The 17,064-nt window shown below is 39.6% G+C and overlaps 1 protein-coding gene across 1 annotated transcript in view; it reads left to right on the top strand.

Annotated features, from left to right (window-relative positions):
* The window catches only part of MYO7B (myosin VIIB), a 211,668-nt gene extending 194,948 nt beyond the window's left edge, over positions 1-16,720 (top strand). The window contains exons 43-48 of the mRNA XM_089665566.1: positions 2,081-2,187; positions 2,278-2,463; positions 4,459-4,575; positions 7,008-7,091; positions 13,442-13,558; positions 15,452-16,720. Of these exons, the coding sequence (XP_089521692.1) occupies positions 2,081-2,187; positions 2,278-2,463; positions 4,459-4,575; positions 7,008-7,091; positions 13,442-13,558; positions 15,452-15,529 (689 nt within the window). The 3' untranslated portion in view covers positions 15,530-16,720. The remainder of the gene's footprint in view (positions 1-2,080; positions 2,188-2,277; positions 2,464-4,458; positions 4,576-7,007; positions 7,092-13,441; positions 13,559-15,451) is intronic.
* Positions 16,721-17,064: the final 344 nt, after the last annotated feature.

The raw sequence follows: 17,064 nt of genomic DNA, 5'->3' as shown, positions 1-17,064 counted from the left end.
AGTTCAGGTGCGACTTGTATAGACATTTGTGTCCTGTAAGTCGCAGATGTCTTGCAAGTCGCACCTGAAGTCGGACTGATAACCGGCTTTGAAATCATGCAACTTCATTTTGCTGCTTGTTTCTGTACACCTGACTACTCAGAATCCCATTCTTTATAATTGTCACTGTTCTCATTGTTGCCCTACGCTCAAAAAAGTGCACACGTTTTTTGTTTTGTTTTTTAGCATAGTCAGGCATTTTTGGCTCCATGGGCTTTAATTGGAATGTCTATAAATGTTAATTTTCACAAGTTTTTATTCCCGAAGAATTTCTCTTCTCCAATAGAACTGTTCTCCTCCCCTTGCCCAGCTCAAGAATCAAACTTCTGATGCTTGATGCATGTGCAAAAACATTGATAATATGCATATGTAACACCTGAAAGTGTCTGAAAAAAAACTTCAAAATCATCAGGAACACGAGCTGCCAACACACTGCCCTGTGAGTGCAGGCTAAGAGGTTCAGAGTCCAGAAATGTTTATTACACTAAAGTCAGTTCACCAAAATCAGCAGGTCCACCCGACGCATTTGGAGGGGCCCAAATATCCCCTCCCCCACCCTCTTCAGGGCTTATGACGTGTGCAGAATTGTTACTTGGTTTAATCAGTTGGATAATATAATTGTGGTACTTAAATTCACGGGAACACTCTTCAGCAGCTAGTGCATCTCATACCAGCTGTTGACAAGCTTTTCTGTGTATCCAAGTATCATAATTTTAATATCCATCCAGTAGCCATTCTGTATACAACAAAGCCTGATGAAGGATGCATCTTTATGTCCCTGGAACACTTTGGCTGTACCTATCAATCTTGTTAAAACTACTTAATTGGAATAAATATTTTTTACATTAAGCATGGTGTTCCTGTTCTTTGCCCTCCCTTCAACTCCATCCTGAAGTTGCTTTGGAAGTCCTTCTGTACATAACAGCTGCCTGCCCAAGGTTAAAACACTGTAGTAGTTCCCCAACTCTACATTTCCCATGAAAGTAGAACCAACCTGAGGTTAGAGTGTCAACTCCCAATCACCTCAAATCATTTCATGCACTGTCTCCCAGCACCTACTACTGCATAGCAGTAGCAAATAACAGAAGCTATTATTTTCCGCTTATCTTCGGGGCTCTCTTATTGTGGGAGCTGGAAAACAGTGTGTAAGCAAGTAGTGGACAGGACTTACAGCTTAAAGTAGAACTATAGGCAAAACCTTTTTAATTATGGATAGAGTAAGGGAGGGTTATAACCCCTTACAGTTTATTTTGCCATCTGTGTTCCATTGGGGAGACTTACCTTTACCTCCTGTCCCATAGCCAAAACAGGAAGTGAGAAAATCTCTGCAAATTAAGGGAATTCCTTGGGGACCCCCAGGTCACCAGAACTCGTGTCCCCATTGGAAAATTTCCTATAACTTTTATGGGGACAACCTACAATTTGGGGTTTCTTTTTACATTCACTTTTGATGATAATGGTAAACAGGACACATAGAGAGGGTAAATCTCCCTTAATGGGGCAGAGATGGCCATAAAAACCTGACAGGAGTTCTAATCCCTCTCCATTCCAAAATTTTAAAAACAGTTTTGCCTTTCTTTAGTTTTACTTTGTCAAGCTTAGACAAATAATAATAAGTAAGGGGGTAAAAATAAGTGTTCATAAGTAAGTTATAATACTTTAAGACTGAATATATAAAATCATGCAAATCAAAACCAACTGATATGTTTTTATTGTTTTGACTTCTTCATGGAAAAGCATGTAAAATGTCAGGTGTGAACTTGTGCCATCTCCTTTAGCTGTGCAATACAATACTCCAGCTCATGGCTTATCAGCACTTCAGAAAGTCATGTATTGACTTATCAATACAAAGATTAAATAAGAGAGTTTACTGGTTAGGAAAACATATACATCGGGGCTGGTAACAGTATTATGTAAACTGTATTCACATACAGTAGTAATTAAAAAAAAAGCAATGCTACTTGAAAGTTTCAGGTGATAATGTTTCTCTGAATGGTCTCTATAATTTCTGAGAATGGGGATTTATGACTTCTTATTCTAGGGGCACCTACATTTTCCAGTTTCCACTTGTATTTTATGCGGAAGTTGTGGGTCAATGCCAACCCAGGAAAAGATCTTAATGCTGATTGCATATTTCACTATCACCAGGTTAGTGGTAACAACAGAAAAGTCTAAGTGGGTCTATTGTAATTAAGAGAAAATGAAAGTATCTGATTTTTAACTAAAATTTATATTCAGGAGCTTCCAAAATATTTGCGTGGATACCACCGCTGCTCTGTAGAGGACGCTGCAAATCTAGCTGGTTTGATATACAAAGTACAGTACAACAATGACCGTACCCAGCTCGCAAATCTAAATAAGATCCAGCGAGATTTAGTTCCAGAGTACCTGCTGCGCCTTGGTACACAAGAAGAATGGAAGAAGGTCTGTAATGAATATTTCCTTGAATTTTTCACACTTCCATTAAATGATTCTCTTTTTATCAAAGTTTTTTTTAAGGATTTAGCTCTTTGGGAGTGTAATTTCTATTTTTTAATAAGGCTGCCATCCATGTGGTGGGCCAGAAATGAGGCGCAGAAGGTTGGAGGGTGTGTACCAGACATGATGAAAACTGCAACTCAACTTCTGTTTATATATGAAAGTTCACTAGCTGTCAGGGCTTCTACTGTACTTCCCATTATATCAAAAACAATAGTCACACACTTGGTAGCATCTTTTATTTAAAAGGAAAGTATTTTGGATCATACAAGACTGTGTTCGATTTCTAACTGTATTGCGCTCAGAAGATTTTTGGCAAGGTCCTACCTTTCTTCAGAGCTTGTGCATCTCCATGAGCTGGCATCCATCTTGGATTTCTGCAAAGCATGGTGGGAACCTTTATGCCTTCAGGCTTCTGTGGCTCCTCCTCAGAAGGGTGTGGTTGAGCACATTTAAACCTGCTGTCTGCAAGTGTGCTCTGCACTTGTGTCCTGTATGTTGCCCTGTTGCAAGCTCTTGTGTTGTTCCCATTGCTCTCCTGGTAACCGACTCGGCTTGGACAAGACTACTCTCTGCGTTAACCCTTTACCTGACCTCCCGTTGCTGAACCCGGCCCGTGACCTGAGTATTCTTTGCCTACCTTCTAGTACTGTCTGCTCCGTTGTTATTGACCCGGCCTGTCTGACTACTCTACTCGTGTTCCCATCTAGCTCCCACCAGCTGTACACCATTGGCGGCAGTCGTTATCGCAGCTGGGGTCACTCGGGGGCCGCGACCTGGTCTCAGGCTGCGTCAAGTCCATCCCCACCATCAGGGGCCCTGGTGAAGGGTAGCCTGGGGATTAGACTCCGCGCCCTGAGGGACTCTGGTCTGTGGGTAGTGGCTGTTGTCAGTCGCGGCGTGACTGTACCATAGGCCAGCCTGCCCATTCCAGCGTTCCTGCCCTGACAATTTTCCATACTTCCTCTCCTATGGCTTCCAGAAATGGGGGATACCTTCGTGCACCCTTTTTGCAGTAACTTCAGACCAGGCATAAAATGGTCCATAGTTCTTTAGAGGCAAGTGTCCATTAAGGCAAATCATTCACAAGAGGTATCAAAGAGTCCATGGTTAGAAGCTACAGGTCCATGAGGGTCTCCAGGCTCCAGACCCTCATCAGGAACTCCAATTGGGCTCCCATTACCCCCAAGAAGGTGACAACTCCGGCCAAGTAACAGCTACATTTATGGCAACATTTCCCAATGCAGCTCTCACCAGGGAACCGAAGAGCCCCTTTTATGCGGATCTCTGGAAATTGGCAGGAGAATCCAGCCAATCAATTGCTCAGATCCACCACACATCTACATTGCAACAGTTTGCACCTGGCTGGCTCAGTAAACTAGAAGACATTAGCACACACAGGAGACACAGCTTCAGACGGATAGCTGCAGAACACATGTCAGCATAGCAGATACATTTGAACCCCCTGTAGGCACCTACCTACACACATGGAATTTGCCTATCCTGGGGCACATAAAAAATGTACAAGGCTCAGCATTGACATGAGAGAGTTTAGTGCTGGTCTCCCCTTCCTGTGACCACAATTAATAGCCTAGTCTAGTATCTTAATTGAGTTGCAAGGAACAGTAGGGGGAAGGCCAAACCTTGATTTCACTTTCTTAAGTCGGTGTCTGCTTATTAATGCTCTAGAATTGTAGGCAACTAGGACACTAGAAAATAGTGAAATAAATGTACAGGGCCTGCTCTATTTACTGTTCTGAACAGAAAAGATTACTTTAAGTTACATATATGTTCTGTTCATTGGTAAATTACTAGGGCACTACTACGAATAATGAGATAAATGTTCTTTCGTCTATAGAGAGTATGGGATCTAGCTTTATGTCTCTTTTCTGAATATAGAGTATTTCACAGAATACTAACAATGTTTTTTCTTGTGAACAGAACATCATAGTTGCTTATAATAAACATGAGAAGAAAACAGTGGATGAAGCCAAAGTGTCATTTCTAAAGCATATTTGCAGATGGCCAACATACGGCTCTGCCTTCTTTGAGGTCAAGGTGAGCATATAGCATATAGGTTGTATTGGAAAGTCCTGGGGCTATTCTGGCTATTCAACTACCTGTAACAACATGTTCGAGGAAGTTTATATACTAGAGTGGTTGAGACATATACCATACAGATTATAGTGAAAGGAGATTAAAGAAACCAAAAAGCCCACCACAGTATCAGGGAATGTCTGAATTATTAATTTAGTCAGCTGTATCGATCATTTAATCGATCGATGAACAACAGTGCCTCCAATACAAAAATAAGTTATAAAAATTAATTAAGCTGACTTAATTATTCCCAAGTTATTTTGCCCTTGCAGAAATTATTTGATTAATACAATACTATCGGGTGTAAGTATGAACTGCAGTTTATAGAAATAAATAACATTTATTTGCAATAAGTCACTTTACAAATAGTCTGATTAGGATGTTGACACAGAAACTAAATTTATTTTTACAATGATCTGCTTACGATATTCTGCTAAAGCCTTCGTATATATATATTGAATTAAATTAAATACTTTATTTCCCCTTGTAGACAGCATAACCATTTACAACTACCTGGCAGACAATAATCTGCATTTTACAGATTCCAACTTTTTATTTGTGCGCCAATACGGCCAAAAGAAAATAAAAATAACAAATAAATAATAATAATAATAAATAAGGTCTTACTCTAGCGGTTATGTTATCATAGGAGAAATACTAAGTTACAGCAAGGATTATTGAAATTGCCATATTAAGCAAACAAAATTCACCAAGGAAATAATACACGATAGTTACCCACCAAGTATAACAGGTAGGCTTGAAAATGGCTGCTGACCAATGGGTGGATTTATCTTCCCAAAATGGCATCTACCTATGCTGGAAGATGTGTTTCCCAAGATGTCTGATGATGTAATCTCGAATCTCTGTGGATGACAAGCGTGTGATGTTTATCATGTTGATGATGAGGAGGTGTGATGTCTGCCTACCTGATTTGCCATTTATTCAGCGAAGACAATGCACTCATAAAACCCCAGAAACCTGGCTCAGAAGGTGTAACCTTATTTCTTTTTTGTGGATCAGGTTACTAGTCAATTATGTGTTTGTACAAGCATTAGCTCACGAGGCCACCGAATGGCACTCCAAGACTAGAACTTTTTAACACAACTGTATATAGTAAATTAATCTTTTCCTGCACAGATTGAACTATGTGATTTTACCTATTAAATTTAATTGAGGGTCTTGTGATTTCTAATATATGATCATTACTCTTTTGGTGTAGCAGTATTTTAAATGGAAACTTTTAACTAAACTAACTTTCAGATATAGCGATTAAAATTTGAATTATACACATAAAAATAAATTGCACACTTTAAACTACTATTTGAATATGGCTACCTTATAACACGCACATTTCGAATAATAATGAATACTACAAATCAAAAATAGGATAATATTAATCATGACTGAGGTTTACAACATTCCATGAGGTTTTACATTATTTTGTCCTCATAACACTGGAATATAGAAACTTTTCCATGTTGACTTTGATTAAGAAGTTCTCACAGAGACCTTCAGCTTCAGAACAATCACCACCTGGGCAAACAGTTGATGTCTCTTCAACAATACACATTGGTGAGACCTGAAGGCTTTTGTAAACATTGACCTGAAGTTTTATTCAGCTTTCGGCCTGTTCATAATAAAGAAAAAAACTTTGTCCATTTGGCTGATACCATCTTAGTGTACCCAGGACTATTGGGTTATTTACTTGTTAATGCGGAACTTCACTCTTTCAATCAGTATGGACTAGTTTTAATCCGTATGTTGCTAGCATTAGTAAATAGGAAAGTATATTATATTTACAAGTTTTAGTTTTATTTTAACATTTTTCAGTTACTTCCTGGTTTCCAGGCCTAGGCAAATGATGTCATACATCCCAAGAGTCTTTAGAAGGGAAGAAGGGGTTTTCTAAATGAAGCACACCCTCCTGCTTGCATGCCTGAACCCAGGGCAGATGGATTCCAGGAAGTAAATTCTACACAAATCATCTGCCCTTACTCAAGACAGCCACGGCTAGAAATGCTAGGGGGTGCTTTTCAGTGTGTAGTTTCAGTGTAGTTCCCCTTTAAATTCCCTCCAATATCTTCGATATTGTGCTCAGTAGTATCTCATTATCTCGACAAACAGTCCTTCCAAGGCATTTTAATATTAACTAGGAGACATTCCACGTGAACCTATTATTTCTAAAATTAAATCCAGTCTCTTAATTCAAAATGGGAAAAATGACATCATATAATTTTTATTCAGAAACTCTAACAACTGTAATCAACTGTAATCAGTTCATAGCACAGTAAAGCTTTCTTTAAATACTTGTTCCATCAAATATCCCAAAAATAAGAAATAACATTTGTAGTAAGGGGTTTTTCATAACTATGTCAAATTTTTCTGTCTTGCAGCAATGCTCTGACCTATCATACCCTGACATTGTGCTCATTGCAATAAACAGATTTGGAGTATCGCTCTATCACCCAAAGACAAAGGTAAAATAATTAAAGGTCTTAAGCAGGCCATAGATGGGTCGAACATCGGCCGATTTTTAACCGCCTCCTGCCCGCCATATAGTCCAATGACGGGCACAAGGTGGTTCTCTCATTCTCAGAGGACGTCATATGACGTCCTCCCATTCTCACCGCACATGCACGGCTCGGAGATCGGACACAGCGGATCACTGATCCTTGGAAAGAGCCGAAGATGTCGGCTCAGTCATGTGATCAGCTGTGTCCAATCACAGCTGATCACATGTAAACAGGGAAATGCCGGTTATCTGCATTTCTCTCCTCACGAGCTGTCACGCTGACAGCTCGAGAGGAGAGCCGGTAATCAGCATTCTTCTGAGGGGACATGTGCACTGATCATCAGGGCACTGATGATCAGTGTGCCCTGGTGATCAGAGTAGCCCCAGCAGTGCCACCTGTCAGTGTCCATCAGTGCCACATCAATGCCACATATCAGTGCCTATCAGTGCAAATCAATGCCACATATCAGTGCCCATCTGAGCTGCCTTTCAGTGTCACCCATCAGTGCCAGTCAGTGCCACCTATCAATGCCAATCAGTGCCACCTATCAGTGCCACCTATCAGTGCCAGTCAGTGCCACCTATCAGTGTGCATCAGTGCCCATCAGTGCTGCCTATCAGTGCCACCTAACAGTGCCAGTCAGTTCCACCTAACAGTGCCAGCCAGTGCCGCCTATCAGTGCCAGTCAGTGCCGCCTATCCGTGCCACCTATCAGTGTCATATATGAGTGCTGCCTTTCAGTGCCCATCAGTGATGCCTGTCAATGCCCATCAGTGCCACCTATCAGTGTCCATCAGTGCAGCCTCATTAGCGCAAATCACTTATTTCCAAAACTTTATAACAAAAACTAAGAAAAAAATGTTTTTTTTTTAAATTTTCTGTGGTTTTTGGTTTAAGAAAAAATAAAAAATCCAGAGGTGATAAAATACCACCAAAATAAAGCTCTATCTGTCGCAAAAAAAATTTTTTAATTTCATATGGGTACAGTGTTGCATGACCACGCAATTGTCATTCAAAGTGTGACAGTGCTGAAAGCTGGAAATTGGCCTGGGCAGGAAGGGGGTATAAGTGCCCTGTAGGCTAGTGGTTAAAAAAAAAAAAGAAACATTGGTCGTTCGATCGAACGATGTTACCACCAACGTTAAAAAAATTGGCTGATTTTCGACCCGTTTATGGCCGGCATTACCCCCATAACTTCTGTCCCTTGCAGAGACAGGGGAGCAAACCATACAATGTGACAGCAATACAAATACATTATTTGGATTACAATGTTTTTATTTGGATACAGATGTTTTTATTTGGATACAAATGGATACATTTGTTGCAACCGCAAGACTTTTTCATATAAAATATGATAGCAGACTGGATATCCAGTTCGTAGGAAGGATTCAGGTGTCTCCCATTCCTATGATGGATTCACTTTAGCAGAATAAATTTCTTCTTCTTCTTCTTCTTCTTCTTCTAGGTCACGGCTTATGCGCAGATTTTTTATCTGTAAAACGATCGGCCAATTTGCCCATCATTGCCGGGAAAATCGGCCGCAAATTTTCCAACATGGTCGATAAAAAAACTGTGCAAAAACCCCGAAAAACGACCGACCAATTAACCCACTAACGGTGCGAAAATCGGCCGAAAAATTGGTCGATTCTTGACCCGTCTATGGCCAGCATTACGTACAGAGGATCAGGTTTATAATCAGATCAGATAATGCAGCTGGGGTACCATCGTCTGACTTAAATGTGAATGCAAACCAAATGCATTCTAAATACATGCATTATAGAGCATGTGTACACACTAATTATAGCGCATGTTTACATAACTGCCTAGTGCCAAGTTTACATCTTCTCTGCAAGATCAGCCAAGCAGGGAGGTTAGAGATTGCTATGGTTGATTCCAATGATGTGTATGCCATTTCATAGACTTATCTCTTTAATTTACAATTTGTATTTTTACTAAGTGCCAGAAGCATAGCTATTGCTATACTTCCAACGTTGGACCTTCTGATCTCAGCTACTGGGGCTGCAGAGTTGCATGCAGCCACTGTGCCTGCCCCTCCCATCTTTCTGCCCAATCACAGAGCACTTTGTAATGTGTGAACTCATTTACAAAATACAGAGACTTCTGTGAATGATCAGCAGGTAGGAGGGGCAGGCTGTATGAGAGAGCAGCATGTCTTCTGTCAGAGCCCCAGGAATGTAGCAATAGCTGTATTCTTTGACCTCTATAAAACTATCAGATGTAAATAAAAGAGAAAAGTCCATGAGGTAGCATGCACCTTGTTGGACTTAACTCCTAGTATTCCAGTGCATTGTACAAAGAGGCTGAATTCCCGGAGTTCAGCTTTCAATTGGTTCTAAAGCCTCAGGGTTTTTCACCTTAATGCATTCTATACATTAAGGTAAAAAACCTTCTTTGTTTCAGAATGCCCGCTCACCCCCCTCATACTTACCTGAGCCCCATCACAATCCAGTTGAGCTGCGGCTCTCCTGGCTTTGTCCCTCCTCACTGGGCAGATCGATAGCAGCGGGAGCCATTGACTCCCACTCTTGACAATCAATTTCAGTGATGAGGGAGCGAAGGGTGGGTCAATAGACGCAGCAGTGGGACATGAGAGCTACCATGGGAATCGGCTTCCTATTGGGGGCACCAGCAAGAGAGGAGCCAGGAGCGCCGGTGGGGGACCCAAGAAGAGGAGGGTTGGGCTGGTTTGTTCATTTCTATTGCACAGAGCAGGTAAGTATAGATATGATTGTAATTTTTTCCTTTACAACCACTTTAAATAACTAATATAGGGTATCTAAAATATTTAGGAGATAAATATCAAATATTAACATTTCATTAACTACTAACTTTCAGCATTAATTGAAAACTGTCATGGTACAAAACTCCACTATTTACTATTTTAAATTTGTTGAACTTAAAAATGTGCTAATATGACTTGAAAGATTTTGTAATTCACATTTATTTGCAATAAATGTACACCTTGTAAAACAAATGTATTTAAAACATGTTTGAAACCCCTAATAACCTTTAAAATATGATATAATATGATATTTAATACCTGCAACTTTTTATACTAGTTAAAGGATAGCTATGTGATAAGAAATTTATTGATGTAATTTAAAATGTGATACATTCTTTTCTTTCAAAATGAGTATAAAACCATTAAAACATTATTTTAAAAAAGCTCCTTTAATATTTATGACTTTGCCTACATGCATATGCATTAATAGATGCCCAGCTAAGTTGATCATTTGCTGTGTCCAGTATTACAGTCAGAGCACTTACATGTGTTTGACTTTGCCATGTAATGTGAACTCTTGGCAGCCTTTGATAAATTCAAGAAAAAAAACCATTCTCTTGCACTTCTAATCACTTTAGTGCCAATAATGAGGATGATTTTGTTGACAACAATTAGTCCACACTAGTCTTCCAAGCAAAAAGAGTAAAAATAGCTGCTCACAATAAAAGTCAAGGTTAGGTTTATTGAAACAACCTGATGCACAGACAAGGCGCTCTTGTTGCAGCCACCTGGGGCAATCCCATGAGGTTGTCTCCATATCCACAGACAATACATATAGGAATAAACAGTGGTATATGTTATTACCTGTGAAGAATGTAATCACATATACAGTTCCATATACATGTTATTACATTCATTACAGGTAATAACATATACTACATACTGTGTTTGAATGGGATGTTTCCCATTATTATGGTTAGGTGAAGATATAAGGTTATATATAATTTTGTTTTATTCTCCTCTAACTGACTTCAAGCATCTATGTATAAAGCCCTGTCAATTAAAAAATTGAGACAATAGGTATCAAAGAAAATGTCCTATTTCATTCTATGTTGAATGACTTTTTATACGAGGGCAATGTCTATTATCTGTTTTGATACATTTTTCTAATGATTTAAAATATTTTCTAATAAATGGATATGCTGGGTGGATGGTTCTATGATCTAGTAAGCTAGAACTATAAATTGACTTGGATCAATAGAGAAGCTTACAACTTTTATAGTTATGAATAAACTAAAGTGTAGCTATATACTCATAGATCTAGTATTAATGTTGGTGTTTCCATTACCTGGAATAATGGATTCAAAATGATGAATATGTTGTAGGTTTCATTAATAAACACTAAGGTAATGGTTTAATTTAATTTATTTTATTGTGATACACTTGGAGGTTAGAGATTATTGTTACAGTGTTGCTTGTTGTTAAATTCACTGTGGCTAAGAGCAGTTGAATACGGAATATTAACTTCATGCTGTTGTGTGCAGTTAGTGCTTGGGACTGGCCACTGTGAGAGCTGATTTATACATGTTCGGTGCGGATTGAAGTTCAGGTTTCACAGCTAATTGACACAGTAGTTGTTCAGCGGTTCATGTCAGGTTTACATCAGGTTCAGGTCAGGATTCTATCCTGTTCATACATGTGCTGTTTAGAAATGTTTCCCATAGACGTTAATAGCCTGTAATCTGCACCTGAACCAGACCGCACTGCTCAGAAATCAGGCAGCACTCTTTTTCAATCTGCACTGAATTTGAACTGCCAGTGCACCGGTCATATGTGAACAGGCACCATTGGAAGCAATGTTATTTTGCAGGTCATGCGGATTGGATGCAGCTCAAACCGCATCCAATCCGCATATATGTGAATTGGCACTTAACTAGTGGGCGGTTACTGTGAGAATCATTCACCTAGCTCATTGATGCAAGCTCAGAGATGCAAGTGTGTATGCGATCTGGATATAAGGACTGTCTCCCTGTGCTTTTGATTAAGCCCCATTTGGTGCTTGCTTGCACCAGGTGGACTTGTCTGGGCAATAAACTAAACCTTAGCTTAGTGAGCAGCTATTTTCCCTCTTTTTTTTTTTTCCCCGGGAAAACTAGTGTGCTGCATGTGAAGCAGTTCACATCCACAGGGAGCCTGCTCCTGAAGTCTGGGGACAGAAGAGGGAGACGAAGCCTGTAGCAGAACACAATCTTGTTAAGTAAATTAGTCCACTTAGGTAATTTCCGTGTTTTATTAAATGTTTTTACTGTATGTATTCATGTTCAATGTGCATTCTGCCATGTTATAAAAGGCTAAACAAAGACATTCTCTCTGCTGAATGTGTTTACTGTATATAATACATATTCAGTATAAGTCGCACTATAGTAGGCTCAAAGTATATTTTGGATAATACAACCTGTTCACAAAGAACTGAACATAGCACTAAAGGTTTTGGTCTAATTTTCTGAAGAATATGACATTTTGTTGTCTATTGACTTGTCAGCCTCCAGTAGTGCTACAACAGATTGCTTTCAAACCACAACACAGCAAGGATGAGCTACAAGTGTTATGATAACATCCTTTAATGCCCAGTTGGATACATAGTTACATAGTTAGTCTGGCTGAAAAAAAGACAAAAACTCCATCCAGTTCAACCATAAAAAAAAGTTATAATCTTATACCCATAGTTGATCCAGAGGAAGGCAAACAAAACCAGCAAAGCACGATCCAATTTGTTCCTGCAGGGGAAAAAATTCCTTCCTAATCCCCTGAGAGGCAACTGGATATTCCCTGGATCAACTTTACCTATAAATGTTAGTATCCAGTTATATTCTGTGTATCTAGGAAAGAATCCAGGCCTTTTTTAAAGCAACCAACTGAGGTGACCAGAACCAACTCTTGAGGGAGTCTATTCCACATTTTCACAGCTCCTAGTGTGAAGAAACATTTCCGTGTTTGGAGATTACATTTCTTTTCCTCCAGACGTAAAGAGTGTCCCCTTGTCCTCTGTGATGACCTCAGGGTGAATAGCTCTACACCGAGTTCACTATATGAACCACTGATGTATTTATACATGTTGATCATATCCGCCCTTAATCTCCTCTTCTCAAGAGAGAATAAATTCAGTTGCTCTAATCTTTCCTCATAGCTGAGCTCCTCCATGCCTCTTATCAGTTTGGTTGCCCTTCTCTGTACTTTCTCCAGTTCCCCAATGTTCTTTTTGTGAATTGGTGCCCAAAACTGAACTGCATATTCCAGATAATTTGTACAGGGGTAAAAGGATATTTCTCTCTCTGGAGTCTATACCTATTTTAATACAAAAGAGGATTTTGCTTCCTTTAGATGTCATTGCATGTCATTATTAAACCTTTGATCTACCAGAACTCCCAGATCCTTCTCCTTCATTGATTCCCCCAGTTGTACTCCCCCTAGTATGTATGATGCATGCATATTCGTAGCCCCCAAGAGCATAACCTTACAGGGTCCATTTACTGTCATATTGGTATCTAACATTTTTGTCTTGTCAACTCAGGAGTTGCTGGTCAATCACCCTTTAAACAAAATTGCTCGCTGGAACAGTGGCAACACATACTTCCAGATGACAACTGGAAGCCTTCTGCGAGACAAGATCCTGTGTGAGACTTCACTGGTGTGTATACATCCTGTCTCTGTAACACTGTAACCAATACAAAGATTCTAGCCCTTTCTACTGCAAAAATGTGATAGGACAGAATGAAAGAGTCCTGGTAGGTGTAGATCACTACCTTATATCATATATATTTTGAATTGGCTTGTGTAAGCAACCAGGAATGTGGCATTGTGAGCAGGCAATCTAAACACTAAATCCAGCACAGGGATAGTATGCCAGTTCTTTATACTTAGTCAGGACAAAAAAAAAAGAGAATCCTCAGAGTAGCCCATCAGGCCACCTTTATTTAAAGTGATAATAAAGGCTAGGATTTTATGTTTTAAACATAACAAACATGTTATACTTACCTGCTCTGTGCAATGATTTTGCACAGAGCAGCCCCAATCCTCCTCTTCTAGGGTTCCCCGCCAGAGCTCCTGGCCCCTCCCTTCTGCTGAGTGTCCTCTTAGCAAGCAGCTTGCTGTGGGGACACCTAAGCAGGCTCACTCCCCAAGCTGCTTCTCTGCATGTCCATTCACACACAGTGCTGCAGCTCAGCCCCACTCCCTCTCTCTCCTCACTGGCTCACTGGCTGTGATCGACAGCAGTGGGAACCAATGGCTCCCACTACTGACTCAGCCAGTAAGGAGGGAGAGTCCCCGGAGAGCTGAGGTTCTCATGCACATTGCTGAATTCACGATGGGGCTTAGGTAACTATTAGCGAGGACTGAGGAGGCTGCTGCACACAGAAGTTTTTTTACTTTCATGCATAGAATGCATGAAGGTAAAAAATCCAGAGCCTTCACAACCACTCTAAAGGGTATGTAAACATAAGAAACAACTCCAGTAAAATGCAGCTTACCTGACTTTTGATGTGGTAGCTGCAATGGTTTTCTTTTTCTCCTTAATTATCATTTAGAGATCCTGCCAGTAACATACTTGCTGTCCTAGGCTGACAATACTAACTCACCATACTGCATTATCAAATCTAGAAGAGGACAACAGAACAACTCCATCTCTTCTCCTTAATAGGGGGGTGGTATATTGTAGTCCATAGTAAGGACTTCTGGCGAGATTAATGATTATTTATTCTGCACCTATCGAACAGATACACCCAAACAGTTTCAATGGTAGGCAGCACAGTGGCTAAGTGGTTAGCACTTCCACCTAGCAACACTAGGGTCATTGGTTTGAATACCAGTCACAGCACTACCTGCCCAGAATTTGTATGTTCTCCCTCCTGCTTGGTTTCCTTCGGGTACTCTGGTTTCCTTCCACACTGCAAAGACATGCTGCTAGGTTAATTGGTTCCTGTCTAATTTGGCCCTAATATGTATGAATGTGAGTTAGGGATTTTAGATTGTAAAGAGGGCAGGGACTGATGTGAATGTACAATGAAATGTACCGTGTAAATTGTTGGCGCTATATAAATACCTGTAAAAAATAAATAATTTAACAGACCAAAAGGGAGCAAATATAGTACGTTAATTTTTAGGGTTTATATACACTATTATTATTGTTATTATACAGGATTTATATAGAGCTAACAGTTTGCTCAGCGCTTTACATTTTATGCTCTTACCAGCATTTATAAATTTTGTTTTAGATATATTGTTTTTCAGGTCCCACCAACTCCAGTTTATTAAACTTTGGTTTGATAATGTTGCAGTGTTTTGTTAGGCTGCTGTTGGTTCATCCTTAGAGGACTTTTGTTTTCCTATTTGCATTGATAATTTCTTTATCTTTGTTAACACCAATCCTTTCTATACCCTCTCTTGCACCAATTCTGTTTATTCCATTAAACTGTGTGGTGTGCAGTTGTTCTGAAGAGTGCTGATGAGAAATAATCACTGCTTCTGAAAGAGATGCTTTCTATTTTTGCTTGTTATTAATATGCTAATTATTATCCCGCAGGGCTATAAAATGGATGACCTGTTGACATCGTACATCAACTACTTTCTGTTAAAGCAGCAAAATGCAAAGGATCCATAGTGCAGCTGTTCTGAGACCTCTAAATATATTTAAACTGAGAAATGAATTGTAGCCAAGCCGTGCCTGATGCTGAGTTCAAAATAAAACATGGCAGTCGGAATGGTGACTACAGAAACCAGTCTATCCTTAAATCACCAGCTGGCACCAGCATCTGTCTTATCTCTACTAATAAACATTAGTGCCTAGTGTTGTATTCAGTTAACTGAAGAGAGAAAATCCATTTTGTGACAAGCCATCTGGGGGATTTTTGTAATGTCTTTAATTTTACACTGATTACCACAAGAAATATCTGTTCACTGACAAACAATTGTCAGGCTCCAGCAAAGCAGGTGCATTAGCTGAACCTTCTACAGAGCATCCGTGTGCCACATCAGTGCCAGAACTGGTAACTGTCACAAACAACTTAAGATCACAGCATACACTTTATAACACCAGCACTGTAATAACAATACAAACATTAGTTATTTTTGACAATCTAATATGAACTTACGTGAAAAATCTCCTTTCATGTTGTAAGTACTGCCTGTCTGCTGGTCATCTCTTTCCACAACTTCCTGGATTTCCTGCATGCTTTGCAGCTTCTCCTCTGCTTTTTAATTTTGACTTCTATGGACTACATATCCCATAGTATCTTGCTGTCTGCAAGCTGTGATTCCTGTACTGATTCTGCCTCCTGGAACTCCTCCTCTCAGCAACTCAGTTCAGAAGGCAGGCTCTGTAAATTCTGTGACACAGCAGCACCTTATAGGGCACAGTAAATACACGTCACAATAATCAAGATAGTAAATGTGTGGGGATTTTCAAAAAGTAAGTTTGCAAACTTCAAGATCATTCAGATTATAATGAGTAGGCTAGAAATACTTGAATTCAAAGTGGAAATGAATATATATAATTTAAAATTTTGATCATAAATACACTTTAAGCACCAGATTATAATCTAAGCAAGTCATCCACTAGTTCTATGTATCAAACTGCCAGGTGATTCAGAAAATCGCTATCCATTGTGTGCAAAAGAACTCTTATAGTATTTATGCCATGTATTATATTTAGAGATGAGCGAATCGAACCAGGCGAAGTGGAATTCGATTCGAATTTCAGGAAAAAATTTGATTCGCGTCGAATCCGAATATTAGCCTACTTCGGGTGCGCGAATCGGATTTTTCCCGATCAGCCGGCAAAAGTGTCCCTGCAGAGAGCTCCGCTATTTCTGACAGTTCTCTGACAGTTCCTTCACATGTACAGCGGTTGAAACATTGTATCTATTTGTTTCCATTTAGGATACAGATGTTTTTATTCGGAAACAGATACAATGTTTCAACCGCTGTAAATGTGAAAGTCAGAGAACTGTCAGAAATAGAGGAACTCTGCAAATACACTTTTTGCCGGTTTGGAATTATTCTTATTTTCATCCTACTTCTTCTTCTTCTTCTTCATCCTCATCCTCAGAAGAAGAGGATGAGGATGAAGAAGAAGAAGAAGAAGAAGTAGGATGAAAATAAGAAGAATTCCAAGCCTGCAAAAAGTGTATCTGCAGA

Source organism: Staurois parvus, unplaced genomic scaffold, assembly GCF_062004578.1.
Source record: "Staurois parvus isolate SC_StPar_1 unplaced genomic scaffold, SC_StPar_1.0 ptg000049l, whole genome shotgun sequence".
In the NCBI taxonomy this organism is placed as follows: Eukaryota; Metazoa; Chordata; class Amphibia; order Anura; family Ranidae; genus Staurois; species Staurois parvus.
Note: the sequence above shows the minus strand (reverse complement) of the source record. Positions and strands in the feature narration are given on the sequence as shown.